The 22,851-nt window shown below is 38.9% G+C and overlaps 1 protein-coding gene and 1 long non-coding RNA gene across 12 annotated transcripts in view; one reads left to right on the top strand and one right to left on the bottom strand.

Annotated features, from left to right (window-relative positions):
• Positions 1 to 22,851, top strand: part of SPEF2 (sperm flagellar 2) — a 173,241-nt gene that overhangs the window by 31,799 nt on the left and 118,591 nt on the right. For all 11 annotated transcript variants that reach the window (XR_012377618.1, XR_012377616.1, XR_012377617.1 and 8 more), the window contains exons 7-9: positions 2,539 to 2,727; positions 9,968 to 10,155; positions 13,194 to 13,362. Coding sequence is in view for 7 of the 11 variants with exons in the window: in XM_073891028.1 (XP_073747129.1) it covers positions 2,539 to 2,727; positions 9,968 to 10,155; positions 13,194 to 13,362 (546 nt within the window). In the remaining 4 variants the exon portion in view is untranslated. The remainder of the gene's footprint in view (positions 1 to 2,538; positions 2,728 to 9,967; positions 10,156 to 13,193; positions 13,363 to 22,851) is intronic.
• Positions 17,316 to 18,119, bottom strand: LOC141371472 (uncharacterized). Its single transcript, XR_012376441.1, has 2 exons — positions 17,979 to 18,119; positions 17,316 to 17,656 (listed from the first exon to the last, which is right to left on the bottom strand). It is a non-coding gene; the product is annotated as an uncharacterized lncRNA (long non-coding RNA).

Here is a 22,851-nt window from a genome sequence, read left to right as displayed (position 1 = left end):
TCTTCTAGTAGTTTTATAGTTTTGGGTCTTATGTGTAAGTCTTTAATACATTTTGAGTTGATTTTTGTATACAGTGTAAGATAAGGGTACATTTTCATTCTTCTGCATGTGGACATCTAATTTTTCCAGCACCACTTGTTGAAGAGATCGTCCTTTCCCCATTATGTAGCCTCGGCAGTCTTGTGGAAGATCAGCCGACTGTACAAGCATGGATTTATTTCTATTCCATTGGTCTATATGTCTGTTTTTATGCCATTACCGTACTGTTTTGAATACTGTGACTTTGTAGTATATTTTGAAATTAGGAATGCCTACAGTTCTGTTCCTCTTGCTCAAGATTGCTTTAGCTATTCGGAGTTTTTTGTGGTTCCATATGAATTTTAGTATTTTTTTTTTATTTCTGTGAAAAATGCTATCGGAAATTTGATAGTGATTTTATTAAATCTGTAGATTACTTTAGATATTATGAACATTTTAGCATTATTAATTCTTTAATCCATGAACATGGGATATCTTTCCATCTATTTGTGTATTCTTCAATTCCTTTCATCAATGTTTTATACTTTTAGTTCACAATCTTTTACCTCCTTAGTTGAATTTATTCCTAAATATTTTATTATTTTTGATGCTATTATGAATGGGATTGTTTTCTCAATTTCTTTTTCAGATTATTCATTGCATATAAGAACACATTTTTGTATATTGATTTTTGTATATTGATTTTGTATCCTGCAACTTATATATTGATTTTTGTATATTGATTTTGTATCCTGCAACTTTACTGAAGTTGTTTTTCAGTTCGAACAGATTTTTTGTGTTGCTGTTGTTGGAGTCTTTAGAGTTTTCTGTATATAAATCATATCATATGCAAACAGAGACAATTTTACTTCATCCTTTCTAATCTGGATGCCTTTTATTCTTTTTCTTGTTAATGGTGCTGGCTAAGACTTCCAGTACTATGCTGAAAAGAAACAGTGAGAATAAGCATCCTGGTCTTATTCCAGATCTTAAAGGAATGCTGGCAAGCTGATAGGTTTTAGCATCATACCATTGATTATGATGTTATCTGTGGGCTTGTCATACATGGCCTTCATTATATTGAGTTACATTCCTTTTCTACCTAATTTGTTAAGAGTTTTGATCTTGAAAGGATACTGAATTTTTTCAGATGCTTTTTCTGCATCTATTGACATTATCAAAAAGGTTAATGAAAACAACGTGGAGAAGTTGTTAGTCCTCTCAATTTGTTTATTGGTTTACTGTAGTGGTTTTCAGTGTGATTCCTGGACCGGCAGCATCAGAATCACCTGGAAATTTTCAGTAATGTAAATAATTGGACCTCACCTCACACCTACTGAATCAAACTCAAATCACAGCTCTGGGGTGAGGCCTGTGCTTATATATGTTACTAAAAAATTCATATTTATTTTCCACTGAGAAATTTTATTTAATCTACATTTTTATATAATTCCCAGGTTCGGGTTTTGGAATTTACTATAGAGTGTTATTACTATTTGCATCCAGATTCTGGAAATATATAGGATATTTCTCCAGTATTCTCATAGTGGCAGAGATCATTTGAAACAATATCATTAATAATGCTAGATTTTCTTCCTAAATAGTTGGATTGTTGAGGGTTAAATGGACAACTCCAGTGTTTAAGCTTTCTTTTATGTCTTCCCCCTTGAGAACTTTAATTACCTCCTCCTTCCACATGATGTCTCTGTTTAGGCAGAATGAGAGCTTGAAGGGGCTTTGAAGATCATCTTCCACCTAAACTCCTCATTTCACCTGTCAAGCAGTAGGCCCTGAAAATCCAACTTACTTGTCCAAGGCCATACAGCCAATTAATGGTAATACTGGGGCTGCAATGGCTTTTGATTCCCAATTTAATGCTTCTTTTCCACTGCTCACGTACTGACTCCCCTTCTACTCTCTTAAAATAGACAAGAGAGCCAGGAGAATGCATCTAGTTTCTCTTTCACATTACAACCAATCAGATTTTCTGAGACAAGGTCATGACCCCTTCGACTCTGCTCCAGTCTTCCCATTCCATCAGATTGCAGCTTTTTCTCACACAGGTAGTGAGATATCCAAACTGGCAACTAACTAGATCTGCCGTCTTCAGCCAAAGTCTGCATTTGTTTTTGTAATTACAACCAGTACTTATTTCAGGAATTTCAAATTTTTGAAAACATGCTTATAAATTGAGAATCTGATCCTTTGTTTACAAAACCTTGAAAATGTCACCTGATTTATTTTTCATTGGATTTTAAACAAAGTAATAATTCATTTAAAATAATCGTGACTTGCAAGATCATAGTGCTTCCAGATACCAAAATGGTTGTACAACCTTTGTTGGAAATCTTCATTTTAATAACTTGATTTTTGCCATGTTCAAATTTAAGTCAAATGACAGAAGTAGATGTCGAGGAATACTCTGCCTTGTGCACATTATTTATACATAGGCTTCTTAACCCAATGGGAAATTTGGACATGGCCTTGACAAATAACTGGTTCCTCCAATGGTGTTTTCAGGAGGCGTATCGGGAGGAGCAGTTGATTAATCGGCTGATGCGGCAGTCCCAGCAGGAGCGCAGGATCGCTGTGCAGCTCATGCATGTTCGGCACGAAAAGGAAGTTTTATGGCAGAACAGAATTTTCCGAGAAAAACAATATGAAGAAAGACGACTTAAAGATTTCCAGGATGCTCTTGATCGAGAAGCGGTAAACAATAGCTCCCTTAAAAATCGGTCTAAGGTTACTTTTGATCCTTTCTACCAAGTCAAGGTGAACAAAACCGCATTTAGTTGCCGGTCACTTAAAAAGAGTTAATTTTTATATGATCTCTCTCTTACCTTCCCATTTTTATTTTTGTGTAACTACACTGACAGTGCATAGAGCTTCTACATATTACACTCTCCCCCTCTAGTCTTGATTCCACCAATATTTGATGTTCACCACCCATCTTTCTGTCTATGTCTCTGGTCATTTTGGTTGCCTGAAACTCATTCTCCAGTAGATTCCTCAAGAAGGGCTCAGGGAACAATATTCCATGTCTGTTGTATCGGATATTGTGTATTGTCTACTGATCACAGTATAGGCCTTTTATATATGATTGTCAGTTTTGCTATATATAGAATCCCTAGTTCACATTTTCTTTCCTTGAATATCTTAAATACATTATTCCATTTTCTTTAGGTAAAAGTGCTATTGTCAAAAAGATTAATGATAATCTAATTTTCAATTCCTTGTGTGATTACTCCATTTTTCTAGATGTATACAGAACTTTGATTTCCTATAAAATCTGCTAAGTTTACTAGGATGGTATTGGTGTTGGTTATTTTAGGTGAACATTCTCAGGCAGTGAGACCACTTTTAAGCTGCCTCCTTTTTATAAGATAACATTAGTCTTTAATAAATGATTCCTTGCTTTCTGATAAAATAGGATTTTATCAGGCCCATAGTGTATTATTCCTTCCTCCAAACCCAAATAGGCCACTTACCCAGTGTACTCTTGTTGATCATATTTGAGAATGGTACACAGACACCAAGATCCGGATGAGAGGTTTGCTCTCGGCTACTGTGGTATCATTGTGTCTAGGTCCTTTTATGGCCCTGAAAATCAAAATATCTAATCTTTCGATTATTTAATACATTAATATTTTTCCTTATCGTTATGTATATATGGATTCTAATCATCAAAATAGATCTATTTTGTCAATGGATTATGTAGATTACTTCTTGCCTATTTCCTATTGGAGATAGTTCAAATTTATTCAATCTGTTTGTCCAGATTTGATTGAAGAAATACAAAACTCGTGTGAGTGACATTTTATATAGCCTGTCTTTAGTGCCATAAAATATTCACAAAACTAGGCTAAATAAGAGAGAAAACCACATAGAAAATAGGAGGGGAATGCTTTATTTATGTTTACACTGTGAGATTCCATGAAAATAAATACAGCTTTTGCCAAAAATATGCAGTTTTTAGAAATACCATTTGAAAGTCAGGAAAATGGTGCTTTTGCCTTTTGTAGAATAGACATAGCTGAAATGTTAGGGGTAGGGGTGAAGACCTATACCTCCATGACTCCATGAATTTGAGCTGTTGGATCACTGATCTCAAGTGTTCTCTTTAAGAGCTGAATTATCTGGATAATTATCTGGATAATTTCATCCCTCTTTTTTGACAAGAGTGAACTTGAATGGATTGAATGGCGTTTGCTTACATTAGAAATGATGTGTTTAGCTAACCTTTTAAGTGCCTGTTGAAAAATATGTTTGCTTAAAGCCCAGTTAATGAAGTACAGAATAGCAAAGCATTTATAGCAGGACTGGGCTCACTGTGATGAGAAGCGTTACCTGCTTTTTTCTTTAACTAGGCCTGAACCGGCTTCAGAGGACTGGAATACTCAGGCCTGCTAGAGCCTCAGAGACCAGAACTGTGAGGTTCTGTAGCATCTGAAAAAATTATATCCCTTCCTCTCACAATGAGTGCCTTTCCTTAAAGCTGAGGTATCTGCTTCCCTGGCCCCCCTCTCTGTGAGGTGGCTTGATTTCACAGGTTTATCTCTGCAAACACTGAATTTATTACCTCCTACATCAGCAGTGGCTGGTGTGTGAGAAGGAGCTAAAGAAATAAATACTGAATTAAAGTTGCCAAAGTAACATTGTTACCTTTTCTTCCTAGTCTCATGCACTAAATAAACAAATTAGATTTTGTTCCCCACAGCAGATAATTCCACTGCTTCACATTTGTGAAGAAGAGAGTATTTTAAATTGTTTTTATTACTTTTTGCTGTTTTTTTTTTTCAGTTTTTGTTAGCATTTGTGGTGGGAGAAGGAGGAGAATTCTAGAAGTACTTTTAAACCTATTACAAATTTAAAAAGTCTGGGTGGCTCAGTTGGTTAAGCAACTGCCTTCGGCTCAGTTCATGATCCTGGAGTCCCAAGATCGAGTCCCGCATTAGGCTCCCTGCTCGGCGGGGAGTCTGCTTCTCCCTCTGACCCTCTTCCCTCTCGTGCTCTCTATCTCTCATTCTCTCTCTCTCAAATAAATAAATAAAATCTTTAAAAAAAAAAAAAGTCTGTTAATGGGGCGCCTGGGTGGTTCAGTTGGTTAAGCATCTGACTCTCGATTTCGGCTTAGGTCATGATCTCAGGGTCCTGGGATAAAGCCCTGCATCGGGCTCCACACTCAGTGGGGAGTCTGCTTGGGATTCTGTCCCTCTTCCTCTGCCCCTCCCCCTGCTCTCACTCTCTCTCTCTCTCAAATAAATAAATATTAAAAAAATTAAAAAATAAAAAGTCTGTTAATGATACAGGCTATTAATAATATCTCATATTATTAATATTAATTATTAATCTGCTATTACATGGTCCCTTTCTATTAAGTTCTGCTGTGGAAGCACTCTCCTGGTTTTCTTCCTACTTCGTTGGCTGCCCCTTCTTGGCTGGCCTTCCTTTGTAGGCTCATTCTCCTCTATTACCAAAACATTTAGTGTCAGGGTTCCTTAAAGCTTAATTCTAGGCCTCTTTCTTTGCTCCTCTATGTTGTTTCCTTAGACAATCTCTTAATGCACGGCCATGGTATGTAATTGCTGCAATAGACAGACGACTCATGCAAATCTTGTCCTCTGCAGTAGAGACCCATATGTTCAACTGCTTTCCTGACTTCTCTACTCCTATATCTCAGTGATACCTCAAATTGAACATGTTAAAGCCAAATTTATGACCCTTCTTACTAAACTAGTCTTTTTCAAATTTCCAGATTTCCATAAATGGTGACACTATTTATTCGGTTATGCAAGTGCAAACCTTCAGGATCCACTTGAACCCTACTTCACCCTTTTTTCTGTATCCAAAACATCACTAAGTCCTGTCAGTTTCATGTACTAAATATCTCTTCAATTTGTCCATTTTCCCCCATGTCTACACCACCACCCCAGTCTCTACTCCTACTCCTACTACTACTACTACTACTACTACTACTACTACTACTACTACCACTACTACAGTGGTCTCCTTCGTCCATTTCTTTTTTTTTTTTTTTTTTTTTTTACCAGGATACAGTGTTCTTTATGGGTGACGCCATTAGTTCTGAGTAGCAGGGAAGGCGGCTTCAGGGGGCAAAAAGGTGGGGCAGCACTGGTCTCACCCTGATGCTGGGAGACTAGCCCTGCATCCCTGCCCCTTCAGGTAAGCATGTCAATCACCACCCAACAGTCCTTGTTCACTGTAGCTGTGCAGAGGGATCAGGCACCCATGAGGCAAGAGGTCTTTTCCAGGTCTTGGCATAGAAGCAGCACTCACACCAGCTCGTCCAATAGGATCCCGATGCTCTGAGTGGCCTCCGAGGGCCCAGCAATGGGCTTGTTACACATAGGGCAGACACAGCGTACTTCTAGCCACTTCACCAGACACTTCCGGTGAAAGGCATGTTGGCATGGGAGCACACCCAGCTCGTCCTTCCCCTTGAAGTCTTCCAGACAGACTGCGCAGGTCTGCCCATATAATTGCAACTTCTTGGCATCTCCTTTAAGTACCACCTCCTTATAGCCATATCGTTCACTCTGTGCCTGGTTCCGGAGTTTGCTGATAAAATAGCAGCAGAAGATGAGGCTGAGCATGAAGACGAAGATGCCCGTGCCAAAGATGGCTGTGAATTAGCAACCCAGTTGGGGTATGCAAGAACATCACATTCTTTATATTCTTTAAATCAGCCTAAGCTTGCACGCCAGCAATCCACCTCTGCCCACAGAGATGCACAGGTGCACGGTACCCCAGGTCACAGGCCAAGTCATCAGGGAAACCCTGCAGTCATCAGACCCTGGCCCAGCCTGTTGCCTTTGAGACCTCAGTTACCCCAGCCCACACATTGCCTCCAGTGGCACATGTCTTCGCAGAGGCTGTTCCAACTTTTGCTGATCCCTCACATGCTCCCTTCTGAGGCTCTGCTGCTCCCCAGGAAGTGCCAGGGAGTGGGTGCACATCTCTTCCTCTTTCTCTTTGCTCTCAAAATCTCCCCTCCTCTCCTCTCCCTTGGAGTGACCTAGATTAATTTGCCTTTGAATAGAGTCCTTTAAAGTGAGGAGGAATTTCCAACAGTTTCTACTTTTCTGTCCTGAAGAAGCTCCCTGAAGCAGGAGTTAAAAAAGACCTGTTAGAAATGAAGGAAGGGGAAATTAGAGATAACTTATACAAATTACCTGCCCTATTATCATCTCCTCCAAATCATCCTCCATGGTGCGGCCAGAGGAATCTTCTTGACTCTCAGATTGGACCATTGCCCTCATACTCAAAAACCCACTCATGGCTTCTCTTCGACCAGATCCCTGGTCATACCTTGCTCCTCTCTGTCTCCCAGACTCTGACCATACTGTTCTGCTCTCAGATCTTTGAACAAGTCATTTCTTCTGCTAATCCCCTTCTTCCCTCATGCCTTTCCCCAGTTAATCCTCATCTTTCAGAAATCTATGCACAGGCCACTTCTTATCTAGGTCAAGCCTCCTGTGATGGGCCATACAGCATCGTCCTTCCTTGTGACATGTATCATACTGTGCAGGTATACATTCATTGTATGGCTTTTTCACTGCTTCTCCCACTGAATGTAAGCTCTATGAGGAAAGGGATCATGTTTGCTTCTGCTCACTGCTGTTTCCCCAGGGCATAGGCCAATGTCTGGTACATTTCAAGAAAGGCCAGGGAGTGGGGGTAGGAATGGTGCAGAAAGGGAGAGAGAGAGAAGGGAGAGAGAAAAAGAGAGAGTGAGAGAGAGAACTTTGTGTTGTCTGTCATCAGTTTTTGTCTGTTTTGGTTTTGTATTTAGATTAAATCTGCTTATCTCATCCTTTAAGGTAATTGGGCCTCTAGTCTATATTAAGTGTTTCTGATTTCAAATTTCTAATCTGCCTATTATTAGTAGTAGTACTTAATTATAATAATATTTAACATTTTTTGAGCATTTATTGTGAGTCCAGCATTGAGCTATGTTTGTCACATGCACATATAATTCTCCCAACAGCCTTTGGAAGTTAACACTATCCTTGTCTACATTTTACACATTAGGGAAACAAGACTTAGAAAGCTCGCCTTCACACAGCCTGTGAGCAGTGTAGGCAGGAGCACAGCCAGCTCTAGCCAACTCCAGAGTCTGGGCTCATAACCACCGAGATTGACTACCTCCCACAGACTTCCTTTTTCCTTTTCCTTCTTTCTTTTTTTAAGGGCTTCAACCCAGTTTGCTGTAATGCGACAGGAAATTGTGGGTTTAGCACAGGGAGGCGGGGTGGGGTAAAGGTAGAAGACTAGTAGCTGTAAAGAAGGAAGAAAGGCATGGAGGGTGGGAGGGAGGGAGACAGCACCGAGGTGAAAGCTGGGGCCTTCCTGCTGGGATCATCCCGCGGGTCCCTGCAAGGCTTGGGTCCCTTCCCGCCCGAAACATTTCCACATGCTTCACAGGCACTCTGCAGTCAAGCAACTTCACACCGCATTTTACTGGTCACTCCGCAAATTCTCGTCTGGCTACTCCTGCTCTTTTAGACTCCTCTTCCTCTGACGTCTTCACAGGTGATGAAGCACGCCATAAAGCTTTGTACTGAAATGGTATGCTTTCCCCAGGAAGACTGGGCCCACAGAACAATACAGCAATAGCAAATTCTGGTGTGATTCTGGAACTTGCCAAATGTACAGGACTTGACCTCAGGGGTCACCCAGCCCAGCCTCTTTCCCAATAAAAAGAAAACAAACAAAATAAAACAACAATAACCAAAACAAATGAACCTTCCATTTGGTTCAGTGGACAAAAGCAGTCCATTGTCAGGCATTTAGTCATCTGTGAGTAGTATCAGCAGAAATATTTGCCCTGATTGGATGGCTCGGTGAGTTTTTCTGTGTATGCCAAGTCTTTTCAATACCCCACTTCACGCTGAGGACATGGAGGCACGGGGAGGCTCGGGCTAGGAGCCTAGGACTTGACTTCAGTATACAGGCTGGGGCTTGACTGACGGCAGCTCCTCCAAGGCCCAAGTTCACCTCCATTTTGTACTCATCGGGTTAAGTTACAGGAGGCAAGTCTGGTTTCTGGAGCATGTTAGCACAGGATAGAATTTCTCAAGGAGCTGTGATAGCTATTTGAAAAGCAGCATTTAGTCATGCTGAGTTTGACCTTTGCACTTTGTGTGAAGAAAGAGTTTCTCTAAACAAAATAATAGTGCAAACCAAGCAGAAGGTCATGACAAACTAAGTATTTCATTACTTTCTGCAGAAATAAATGTTCTCTATGAGTGAATTTTACCAATTTATTAAGGCTATAACAGCAGAATTTTGTTGTTGTTGTTGTTGTCTAAATACGTTTAACATTTGTTGGCACATGTGTAATATTCTCAAGCCAGTAATATCAGGGACCTTCCAAAATATTTTCTAAGTATCAGTCAGTATCCTAGAACTCGCTCATGAAAAGACGGGGGGCATTGGCTGGGCAGAGCAGATATGTCAGGTTAAGGCCCCTAAGATGGGTTCGAAAGGGCCAGCAGTGCTAGGGTCTGGCACAAACTGGCCTGTTTCTCTGTGATCCCTGACTCTGACCATTTGCAAACCATGAACTCAAGGCTTCTTTTTAAACACTTAAGATCCAATTTATCATTAATCTACATTGGGCTTTCCACAGTTAAACCACTGTTCTCTGTATTATATTTTATATATAATTATATATATATATAATATTATGTATTATATTATCTTATTTGATAAGATAAGCTAAATGTGGAATATTTCCAATATTGTCTTTGCCATCATACTCAGTAGTTAATAAGGAGAAAGGCTCTTTCGTGATTCAGTTTTTCTTGGTGTAAAAGGATGTTTCATTCTACTTAGAAATTTTTTTGCCTATTGAAATGACAATATTATTTTTCACGTGAATCTTCGCACAATTAAATTGACTTAAAAACATCTTTGCCTTTCTTAGGCTTTGGCCAGACAAGCCAAGATTGATTTTGAAGAACAAGCCATCAGAGAGAAGGAAATTCATGAACAGATTGCTGTGGAAAGAGCTCAAGCTCGTTACAAAAAGCATTACACTATATGTGCAGAAATTTTGGATCAAATACTTGACTTGTCCACTAAGGTGGCAGACTACCGAACATTGACAAATAAGTAAGTGTTGTTTTTTATAATCATTACAGTAGAGACATCACAGAAAGTGAGAAAGGATAAGATTGTAATGTAGACACTCATTTGATAAGAGAGACAAAAATTTTTCTTGAAAAAATACTAAGAAGTGGGGTCCAGGATACCTGGATTACTGACTTAATTCACCCACTGATGAGCCTTATTTAAGGTATATTTATATGTCTTTTAACATTTAAACTCTATGTCTAAATTATAATTTACAAAGACAACTATGATAATTTATTTGAAACACTTGGAACTTCCTAAAAGACTGGGAATTATTTGAAGATTACTGGTCATTAAATCTATTTTTCATTGCACCTTGTTTCTAAAAGGAATTAATGCATTTATAAGGAAATATTCAACAATACAAAATATATTAATAATATGCCAGAATAAGAACAAAGGAAAATCCAAATTAAAGTAGAAAGTTAAGAACAAGGGATAAACCGGAACACGGTTATATTAGCAGCAGGAGATTTGCCACTTGCTGCAACTGAGCTGCAAATTTTATCTGAGCTTCCTGGTGGTCAAAGTAAAAAGGGAAATACAGCCTGTCATGTGTTTTCCATTTTCCGTTCTGGTTCTTTACAAAATACAGAACTTTTCTTGGCACTCAGTTTACAACAATAGTTCACTCATGTGGTACCCTCACCTAAGGTACACTGAGTAGTGCTGTGGATCTAGTGGAGAATGTCCTCGGCAACATCTTTTAAGCAAATGTATCATCTGGCTTCATAGACTTATTTCTTGTGATATTCTTTGCTGAGAACTAAAGGGGAATGACATCACAGTAGATCTCAGCGAAAGTGATTCCACAAGGACAAAGATAAGGTGACCCAGTTAAATGTGTACACATCTCAAAATTACCTAGACTGAGATCTTCTTGAGAACCCAAGAAGTTTCCCACAGTGGCTGCACCAGTTTACATTCCCACCAACAGTACACACAGGTTCCCTTTTCTCCACATCCTTAATTTTTATTTCTTCTCTTTTTGATACCAGCCATTCTGACAGGTGTGAGGTGATATCTCATTGTGGTTTTGATTTGCATTTTCCTGATGATTAGTGATGTTGAGCATCTTTTCATGTACCTGTTGGCAATCTTTATGTCTACTTTGGAAAAATGTCTATTCAGATCCTCTGCCCATTTTAAAAATTGGATTGTGTGCTTTTTTTTTTTTTGCTATTGAGTTGTATGAGTTCTTTATATTTTGGATATTATCAGGTATGTGATTTGTAAATATTTGCAAATGTTTTCCCCCATTCAGTAGATTGCCTTTTCTTTTTGTTGATTGTTTCCTTTGCCTTGCAGAATCTTTTAAGTTGGATAAAGTCACGCTTGCTTATTTTTGCTTTTGTTGCCTTTGCTTTTGGTATCAAATCCAAAAAATCATTGTCAAGACCAATGTCGGAGACCTTACTTCCTATGTTTTCTTCTAGGAGTTTTATGGTTTCAGGTCTTACATTAGAGTCTTTAATCCATTTTTTGTGTATTGTATAAGATAAGTGTCTTTTAATTGCAATTGAACACAACAGTGACACATATATTATGTTAGTCTATACTGCTAAGAGTCAAGATAAACTCATGTTACTTCATTGAACAAGATATTATCAGTATATATTTTTTTCTAAAGCACAGGTATATTTTTGGTATCAGCCTACTCAGAAGAACTGACTTTTTAGATTGCTTCTTAAAATTATTAATATTCAGATAATAGGATATTAACTAAGTAACTGTAAGATTAAGTTTTGGACAATTTATAAGTTATTAATCACTTCACCATAGAAACCAATGCCATTTCAATAATTCTGATGTTATAATATTTCTATGCCTGAGCTTATCAATTTCTAAACTTCCGTATCTCTACAAAGTAACCCTTAGCAACTGTAAATATTTTTTAATGGAAAACATAAGATGATTATATTTGAAATTGTACATTTAATTGAAATACTACTTTTCTTATTGTGGCAAAACATACATAACATAAAATTTACCCTTCTAATCATTTTAGATATACACTTTAGTGGCATAAGTACATTTACATTATTACGCAACTGTCACCACCATCCATCTCCAGAACTTTTTTATTATTCCAAACTGAAGCGCTGTACACATTAAATAACTCTCCAGCCCCTGATAAACCTCTGTTTTACTTTTGATCTCTGTGAGTTTGTCTATTCTGGGTATCCAAGATAAATGAAGTTGTATATGATTTGTTCTTTTAGTGTCTGCTTATTTCATTTAACCTAATGTCTTCAAGTTTCATTCATGTGGCATGTATCAGAATGAAATAAATGAAAAACTACTTGTTTTGTTGTAATTTCAAGCTCTAGTCCAACTATTTCCTGGAGAAATGCATCAGAATCATGTCAGACTCTTTCCTTCTTTGCATTTTGTTCTTCTTGAAACTATTTTCCCATCAGCCTGTCCTGATTACCTCTTAATCATTCATCAGATTTAAGTAGAAATAGTTACTGAAAAGTAATTTTAAAGGTTATGAAAGAGACAATGACAATAAAACCACCATACATTTGATTTTTCTATTACAAATTATTTGCAAATGTGGAAACCAACTGCCATCCTAAAAGGGCTTTGGAAAATACTCAGTCTGTTCATTTTGCACAGGAAGACACTGATATTAGAGCATTTAAAGGATTTCCTAAGATTGCACAGCCATTTAATGGCATAGCTGGGAATTGTTTTAGAAGAACCTAAGTTTTAGAAGAAACTAAATTTTAGGATAGTGCTCATTATTTTTAGATATACTGTTCTGTTAATGCACAGTCAATATGAAAGTTTGAGGAACCAGTGGCTTGAAGTAACATTGATTCGTTCAAACCTACTAAGTTTGAAACGTTCTACTAGCCATTAGTAATATACAATAATAGTAAGTGGAATTCCTAGCCTCAAACAGCAGACCCTGGGGAATGAATATGATAATACAAAGACTGAGGTTTAAGGTGTATATTTGACCAACCATTGATTCATCTCTACCTTTTTTTAAATCTTTTTTGCTATAGTATGATTCCATATAAGTTGATGCATGACTGGAAGGAACTGTTTTTTAATGGAAAGCCCATATATGAGCAAGCCTCCATTAAGCATCTACCAGCTAAGCCCTCTGCAGAACAACTTACAGAACTGGATAAGAGGGACTTGCTCGATAGCAATGATTATGAAGAATATAAGGTACTCACTAGTAGGGAATAATGAGAGAGAATGCAACATAATACATGGTGTTTCTTTAACATTAATTTTATGACATTATGTTATTTCATCCCTATTAATAAAAATGGACATTTTATATTTGCCTTTTCCCTTGGTTTAATTTGTATTTATGTACTGAATTTTAAATGCCTAGCCTATTCATAATCTGTTATCTGTTACTCCCAGTAATAGTAGGAGAGTGGTCTGAAAAAAGTAAAACATAATACATTGTTAGGGCTGATAGATTTTAGAATTTTTTAAATATTTTAATTTATTCATTTGCATTTTCTTTGTATGAGCTGTCTACCTTTGCTACAAAACCCTTGCATAAAGATATTTCTTTAGTAATTTATTTAAATAGTATGTAGTTTTTAGAGGCATATGGAAGAGGAAAAGGTCTGAGTTTTAGGAGTAGCATAGATTCAAGCAAAACGTTATTCAGAGATTTGAAAAAGTAAGGGGTGACACTTGTGCTTTAAGAGCTGCTTAAAAGCCTTTGGGGTCAGGCAGACCAAGGTGAGACCTTGGGCAGCCTGGGAGAGACTCAGTTTCCCAATTTATGAAATGGGGATAAAAACATACCTACTTTATTTTGTTGTTATGAAACTTATTTAGGGTACTACGTGTTAAATACTTAGTCAAGTGCACTGCATGTTGGATACAAATAGTACATATTAATTTCTTTCCTCACCACCCTGCTCTCCCCACTGAATTTCATCTCACCTTTAGGAAGAAAGATGTAAAATTAATAGCTGTCAGATGGCAGTTCTAGGTAAATACGCATCAATGGAATGAAGAATGAGGCCCATTAGTATATCACTGAATGACTTTTAGAAGGGTAGTAAGTGCAACATGAAAAATTGAGAAGGAAGAATGATTTGACCTAATCATTTGCTGATATTTAGCAAATACACAGTAAATGTTTGTCAAAAGGGTGCATGAATAAAATGAATGAATGACAATGAACAGGGCAAAGTGTGAAATAGCACTAATATGTAAATATTGAAAAAACACATAGATTTATGGGGGTAGCTGGGTGGCTCAGTTGGTTAAGTATCTGACTTTTGATCTCAGCTCAGGTCTTGATTTGGGGTGGTGGGTTCAAGCCCCACTCTGGGTTCCATGCTGGACATGGAGCCTACTTAAAATAAAAAAATTTTTAAAATTTTTAAAAAGATAAATTTATGATAAAATGATAAAGAAAAAAGTGAGCTTATGAGAAATTGAATGTACATCATTGTAATTGGATGAATCTATATTTGTATCATTAAGAGAATTTTTATTTAAGAATTGACTAGAACTTTACAGGATATCCATGCATATTTATTTTGTATGGTTGTGGAATATAGTAGATCTAGTGTGTCAACCTAAAATATCATGCTACATAATAAATGCTCTGACAATAGTAAAATATGTGAAGGTATTTTTTTCTGTTGTAAATTAAAAGTCATTTTATCTGACAGATTTTGCTAATGTGTAGAATATTTATTTCTAAGCATTTTCTTTAACAGCTCTATCTACTCTATTCTTATTGCTTTCATAAATCAGGAGACTGGTAGTCTGCAGCTTAGCAAAGATTTGCCTTTCTAACTTTTTTCTTGTTTGGGAAATCATTACCACAGGAGCATGCTTGTCTTGCCCACATCCTGAAGCAGCTGGTATGTTTCTTTTGCAGGAAATTATAAACTTTTGTTAGGAGTATGTGACCATCTAGCAATACAGTTTATTTTGTTTATAGCCTTTGCTGTTTTCCTAGAAATGAAAATTACCCTAGGATTTCTGATATATGTTTAATATGCTCTGTTCCTTTTGACTGCATGATGGAAAATAGACCATACACAGGTATTAGGATATTACTGTAAACTATTCTATTATCATTCCGTTATTAGAGCTTTTGTCTCTTTGGAAACTTGTTATATATTCCTGCATATAAGTAAAAAATAAATGCTTCAACTTGTAAACTATATTATCTGGCATAAATAGCCTTTCATAGGAGGAAGAGGGGCAACAATAGGCGGCTTAGCTAAAGGAAACCGTTGTCCACATTTATCACTGCTAAATTTACTCAGGATTTTTAATCCTTCAAGTAAATGCATAACTTAGAAATTAGTCTTCGAAGAGTTTACATTCTTAGCATACTCTATTGATACACCCAGACGCAGCATCCTGAAAGAACGGATACATCCAGGCTTCGAGCCCACACTTTTAAAGCTCTGTCAGCGTAAGCTATGATGCTTAAAATTTTTAAATATTACACCTAGAAATAAGCATAAAAGCAAATTTTTGTTCATGTTCACATCTTATAGAGGCTAAAATTTGACCCTTATCGCTTAACATGGGTACACATGAGAGAGGTCTAGTTTAAGAATGGTCTGGCCAAGAACATCATTTATCTCTCCCAAGAGGAAGCAGGAACAGCCTCATGGAGCAGCCAGGACATCCATTGTTATAGGATAACCATGAGCTGTTCAGCCAAGAGTGGGGAGGAAACTGAAAACCCAGTGGGCATGGGCAGCAGGCTAGGCCAGGAGCCCAACTCCTTGAGAGCAACCACCATTCCAGAACATCTGCACCCAGCAGCTAGTGGTTCTCGACTGTGCAGTGGACTCCTCCTAGTAAATCCCAAACTTCCCCAGATGCAGGTCCCTGTCATGATTCTTACTGGCAAATTACCCAGAATTCCATAGCATTTGATTTTTAGAGCAGCTGCTTATTAGCAGTTACCTACCGAATGAGTTTGGCAGTTACTAAAATTTGGTCTTCATAAACTAAAATTTGGCCATGCCTTCTTGAAGACACAGATTTTTCTAAGTCTCCACCACAAAGCACTTGGCAATTTGTGGAGATCTGCTGCACATGCCCACAAACAAGTTGTAGTTGGAATTACCATTTTGGTGGAAGGATCATCAATGTTGTTGCAAGCTGGTCATGGTTTTTAATTGCTGCGATTTTTGTTTTTAATGAAAACTTGCTGTTTAAATTTATGATCAGTTGAGGTTGCTGTGGTTTTGGGGTTAACCCTACAGTGTGTGTTGTGATGCACATTTTTATCAATAGCACTTTTGGCTTATGATTTTCCACTAACTAGACTTTAAAGATGCATTTGTATATGTTATGGTTTAACACTAATACTTCTGTCACTGCAGCAGATGTATACATACCCATCCCCAAATTTGTTTATACAATGGTTTATTACCAGGTCTTTTTCCCCTGGAGAATAGGAATGTGAGACTAAATGGGCTATGGATTGTTTCTTTCCTACATAAGTCTCATCTGATTTGCTTGACCCAAAGACTCCAGATTCTATCTTGTTCTTACTCTTTAACTCCAGGCTTTGGTATTGATCCAATGGCTTTCTAGACTCAGCTTCTGACAGTAGCTCTCCAGCTTAGCTCTTGCCTTGTTCCCTGGTTTCCCAGTGAATGACCCAGTCTTTGCAGTGTATTAATCAGTTCCCTTACAAATAGAATACTAACTTGAAGCCTGTATCACTCAAGTGATATCACTGGGTAACTTACTCAAGTACACTGATTAATTTTAGTAGATAGTGTGAATAGATCATTATTATTTTTATTTACTTAAAAGATATGTGTTGTATTAGCTCAGGTTGCCATAAGAAAATACTATATAGACTGGGTGGCTTAAACAACAGGAATTCATTTCTCGCAGTTCCAGAAAGTCCAAGTTCAGGATGCCAGCTGATTCAGTTCCTTGGTGAGGACTCTCTTCCTGACTTACTGATGGCTACCTCGCTGTGTCCTTACATGAACAGAGAGAGAGAACTCTAGTCTGCCTTCTTAACAGGACCCTAATCCCATCACGGGGGCCCCAATCTCATAAACTCTTCTAAACCTAATTACTTCCCCAAAGCTCTGCCTCCAAATACCATCACAGTGGGGTTACGGCCTCAACATAAGAATTTTGGAGGCACACAATTCATTTCATAACATACATGTTTATTCAGGACACATAAAATGTCTCAAAGTACAAACTTGCCAGTCAAGTATAGGAACCCTTAATTTCAAATGAAATTGTTTTATTGCTTTTTATCCCCTGCTGAGAAAGAAGTCTTAACACCTTGTCTTTTGACTATGGAGATATGTTTATATCTTTTGTTTCTAGACATGCAGGAATGTAGCCTTTTAAGTAGAGTAAGCAGTTGCTTTCACATTCTTGGTTGAGATGTTCTGTTAGGCATTCTACTTTGAAACTTCTGCCTGCCATTGTGCCTGATGCCCCACATTATCACTCATTTGGATTAAGACTTCAGAGGTATCTGTTAAAATACAAACACTTCCCAAGATAAGTAACAAGAATCATGATCAACATCCAAATAGCTAGGAAAGAAGTTTGATACTGAAAGGAATGTTCTCACTATCATTCTAGTTTAGTTTATATGTCATACATTTCATAGCTTCAGTTTCTTCTGCCCTTTTGCTTAGAGTTTTGCCACAACCCCCTAAATTTCTCCCATAATAGTAAGGCTACCTGGCTGGCTTTTTCGGACTAAGCCTCATTATGTGGCTGTGTCTTGGTGAAGTCACAAGTATGCCCTAGAATAGTGATTTGTGTAGTCATCCATAGTGATAATAACTTACAGAACAGAATGTCCATGTATTGGTTTTCAAAAGGAGCCGTAGTTGCCCTAGGCCTGTGGTTGCCAAGAAACAAGACTGTCTTCTAACTGCTGTGGACCAAGGGTTTCAGAGAGCTGGAGTAGGTTTGGCAGAAGTCTGGGACTTCTGTCTGTGGGGTGAGGGAATGAAAGGACACCTTAGGTCATGGGAAGGGTATTTCACTTCAAATGACTAGAATTGGTGACAACCTAACTTCATTAGAGAACCATGGTAGGAATGGTTGAATTAAGGTATCAAGTCCAAGGCATTAGACCAGAATTAAGAAACGGTTTACAAGGCCAAAGGATCGGTACCCAGATAGAATGAGGGGTGAGAAGGATATAGTCAAGGAAGAAGAATTTTGGATGGCTGACATGAATAAAACTAAAGTGAATGTCCACCACCCATTTTTATTTGCTCTTGATCACATAGTTTAGGGAGAAGCCAGTCTTCTTCTAGGCTCCGTCTCATCTGGGGTCCCGCAAGACAAAGGATGGTTAAGGCCTCCCTGGGCTTCCTACCACTGATTTACTGGTTCATCCTCTACCTGCGTCGCTAACTACAGGAGCTAGTTTCTATGCATCAAGTCCAGCTTATCTTCAATTAGTTACTCAGACTGCCCACCTAATATTTTAGAACAAGCTTTGAAGATCTGAAGTCTAAAACTATGTCTTGCCAGCTAAATATAACAAGAACACATGAAGTTGTTAATCTCAAGAAACTTGAACGGATCCAAGAAAGTCTGAATTTTGGTGTGGGGCAGAGGTATTGGGTTGAGAACCAGAAACCCTCCCACCTGGAAGATCCTCCCACCCCACCCCTCCTACCCAGTGCCCAGGGCCTGTCAGTTATATTCTTTGGTACACTGGACTTACTGTAGTCTTTCACATATTGGGCAGTCACTTCTAAGCTTTTTTTGGCTGGTCTATACCTCTGTAAGTTATCAACCTTAGCAGTGAAGCAAAGAAAATAGAATGCAGTAGTCATTACTATGAGAGAGGGTATTCTGTGTGGAAAAATTCTACATGAATTTTTGAGTGACAAGATAGGTAGACCAAATCATAGTGTCTACACACATTGTGATAGAGAAATTCTAGCCAAGTCTGTCTAACTGTCCCTGGCTGGGCAATGGCAGCAGATAGGTAAATTCAGATGTAGAAGCTTCTGGAAAATTTACCTGAGGAGCAAGACCACAGAAATTATTATAGAAGTGATCTTGAGAGAGACTACCACCTACCTGATGAAGAGAACATGGTTTGAGCAACTAAGGAATGAAATTTACTGTTTTTTATAAGGACAGCCACCACCACCAGAATTGTTTGGCAGCCCTGGCATAGGGAGGGCTCTGATATAAAGTACAGTATCATGCTATCCCAAGGACATTTGGGGGCAGGAGAAATGCAAGCCTTAGAGTCTCAATTTGTTCTAACTCCAGGCAATTGTGCTTTGAAAAACACTGGGCTAGACACAGCTGCTGTAATTCCCAGCGTGCCATGTTTAATGCCTTAGAAGGGCCTTGGTGACTTTCCAGAGCAGAGAATGGAGCCAGGAGTAGGAACCTGCCATTTGGGGGTAAATCAGCTACTCTTCCATTGATCCTCTCAGTGAGTCACTGTGAATATGTCTGAAATCAGAATGCTAAGTAAGTAGAAGCCCCTGCCTATTGTTTGCATCCAATTTGTCATTGAATTTCAACAGCACTGAAATGTAAGTTTTTAGGACAGAGGAGCTCTCAGAATGACTTAGTCTCAGTTACCCCTACTAATCAAACCTACAAGACAAAGTATCAGCCCCATGATTCTGGCTGCCTAATACGTAAGTAATCAGTTGCTCAAAAGTTTTAGGAAAGGAAGCCTGCCACTGGTTACAAGTGCTGAGCGTTCTGAACCTCCGGATTTGTTACCAGCCAGAGTGATTGGATTGCCGAATGAGGTGCCAGGCTCCCGCAAGTGTGGGCCTATAAGCTTTGACAGTGAGCAGCACCACATGCTAGGTAATTGACAATGACCACCTTGAATTCCCCTTTAAAAATAAGTACAAGGTAGATGGACTCTGTTACCCTAGGTCTTCTTTTGTGCAAAGCTAGAATTAAACACATCTGTTTTCATAGTAATAGATCAGGGCAGATTGGAGAAGCCTACTGCTGGGACAGAAATGATCAGATTTCTGAGTAAAAGCCATTATTTGATTAAGACCAGTTCTTCATATTTGCTGATGAATTGGAGTTAACCATGAGACTGACTGATAGACAGGCATTGATGACTCAGTTCTGCTCTGGCCAGAACAGTCTTCAGCTCAGCATGGCAGGGGAAGTAGAGTTAACCTCTTCCTTTCCCTCATTGCCATGAGCCACACTTGTACTTCCTGGTGGTAGATAATGGTGTAGCCCAGTCTGAGCACTCTAGCCCAGAAGGGTGTGGAGGCATACCTTCTCTGGAGGTGCATCTCCCTGGCCAATGTCAGCGTGAGGTGTGCATCCCCACTTCCCTGACTTCTCTGGAATCTGAAGGCCAGACCTTTTGGCCAGAAGGTATGGTCAGGAAGCTGATAATACTCAGACCTGACTGGAGGTCAGATGACTCAGAAGAGCTGCCAAGCTCACTCAGCAGGGCCAGTTCATCTTTTCATCTTGTTCTGAGACCTTTGATCTGGGCCCCTGCACAGAGCCCATTCCATAACAGCTCCTGGACAAGAAGTCAGAATTCAGTTGCTGCTGCTGTGTCTTCTCTTCCTCCTTGTCAAAAGCAGTATAAGGCACTATCAATCCTTTCCATTGGACCCTGGCTATCAAAGGAGTACCGTACAGCAAGAAACCCTCTAGGGCTGCCAGGTTACATGAGCCAGACTCTCCATCAGACAAGACATCCAACTACCCCTTCTGTTTCTCCTGAGAATTCTGGCTGGTTGTCAGGAATTTTTAAATCTTAATTACAGATTTTGGCAATTCCTCCAGATTCCCTCAGGATTTTAATGTGGTTGGAGGATAGAAAGCTTAGGAAGGGGAGAAAAAGAACACAGCCTCTGAAAGCTACCAAGTTTTGCCCTAGTTCTTCCCTGTGGAGTATGGCTTTTTTCTGAGTACCAGATTTCCCGAGCACTGTACCTGGAATATGGCCACTTGACTTTCCATGTTGTCACAGTTATAAATGTGCTTCTATAATATTGGATTCTCTCTGGTAGGAGACAGGACAGAACCAGACTAGAGGTCAGCCAGGAGAGCTGGGGCCAGGGGTTGAATTCTTGGCGCTAGAACCAAGATGGTCAGGATAATTTACCTGAAGTAGCTGAAAATAGGAAGAGGCAGAGGTGAGCTCAAGCCCAGGCCTTTGAATACTCCAATGATCAAAGCTGAGATTGGGTGAGAACCAGACCATAAAATGAAAACAAAGGCGGCAGGCTGGAAGTGAGGCAGAACTGGAACAGAACAGGACTCACATTAAGGGCCTGGAAACAAAGTAAGGAAGCCCTAGGCAGTTGCCACAAGTAGAGCTGGAATGCCTGCAGCTTATTTTTTATTATCTGCCAGTCTAGGGTACACGGTTGGGTCAACCTAGTTTAGCAGACCCAAGATAATGGCCAGTTAGGAATATGAAATTAACCATGTCACAAACAGCTTGCCATAGAGCAGCTCTTACTACCCATTCACACAGGCTGCTCTTATCTACTCCAGGACCCTGAGAAATCTCTGGTGGAGCTTCTTACAAAATCCCAAAGTTCTAAGTTATTTAAATTTACTGCATTTTCACTGGGATGCTGTGTGCTGCCAAAAAAAAAAAAAAAAAAAGTATACCTTGATTTAATGGAGAAGCTCCCTCAAAATCATACTGCCAGCCATGACTTCTAGAAATGCTTGCAGGATTAGCTCATTTCATACGTGATGTGTGGGTTCTTGTTAACTTCTGTAAGGATGACATTTTCTGATCTTGTTCCTAGACTTTGGGTTGGGTTGTGTCTAAGTCCTCTTTGTATTTAATCAAAATTACTAAAACGTAATATCCATGTATTCACTCATTTATTCAGTTCACATATAGCCTATACCACTGATTGCTTGATTGATTCATTAATTCAGTCAATAAATATTGACTATCTACTATATGCCAGAACGGTTCTAAGTACTGGGGATATGAAGTTGATTAAGATAGAGAGCCTTTCCTCCTGGTGCTCACAGTTTAGTGGAGATGAGAAAAAATAATTCCAGAGCGTGATGTTAAGTGTGGATAAGCACAGGAGGTTATGGGAACCCTGGAAGGGGTGATTTTCAGCTGAGTTGTAAAGTATGAGCAAAATCGTATTTCAGGTATCACAGACTGCATCACTTCCTCACTTCTTGCAGAGTGGAGTGCAAGAGAAAGTCAGCCATAGGAGATGAAAGGTTAAGGCAGCTCGAATGTCAGTATGATGGAGTTGTGGTGCATCGGCGGTACTCTGAAAGGAGCATAGCCTCCTTTTGTGGAGTTACCACCTGTGGTGTTTCTCAAAGACAGTTTATTAGAAGCTTCCATCTTAAATCCTTTGGCTACACTGTACCAAGACAATCTGTCTGTTGGTTTTATTATATAGGTTAAAAGATTGCTTTTCAGAAAAACCCAAGCAGGTGTCAAAAACACTTTGTGTTGTGTTCCCTAAGAAGCTCTCTTTTTTTTTAAATTTTATTTTATTATGTTATGTTAATCACCATACATTACATCATTAGTTTTTGATGCAGTGTTCCATGATTCATTGTTTGCGTATAACACCCAGTGCTCCATTCAATACGTGCCCTCTTTAATACCCATCACCAGGCTAACCCCTCTCCCCACCCCCTCCCTTCTAGAACCCTCAGTTTGTTTCTCAGAGTCCATAGTCTCTCATGGTT

This window comes from Callorhinus ursinus, unplaced genomic scaffold (genome assembly GCF_003265705.2).
Source record: "Callorhinus ursinus isolate GAN/ISIS: 27379988/994484 unplaced genomic scaffold, GSC_fseal_2.0 scaffold3, whole genome shotgun sequence".
NCBI classification, from domain to species: Eukaryota; Metazoa; Chordata; class Mammalia; order Carnivora; family Otariidae; genus Callorhinus; species Callorhinus ursinus.
Note: the sequence above shows the minus strand (reverse complement) of the source record. Positions and strands in the feature narration are given on the sequence as shown.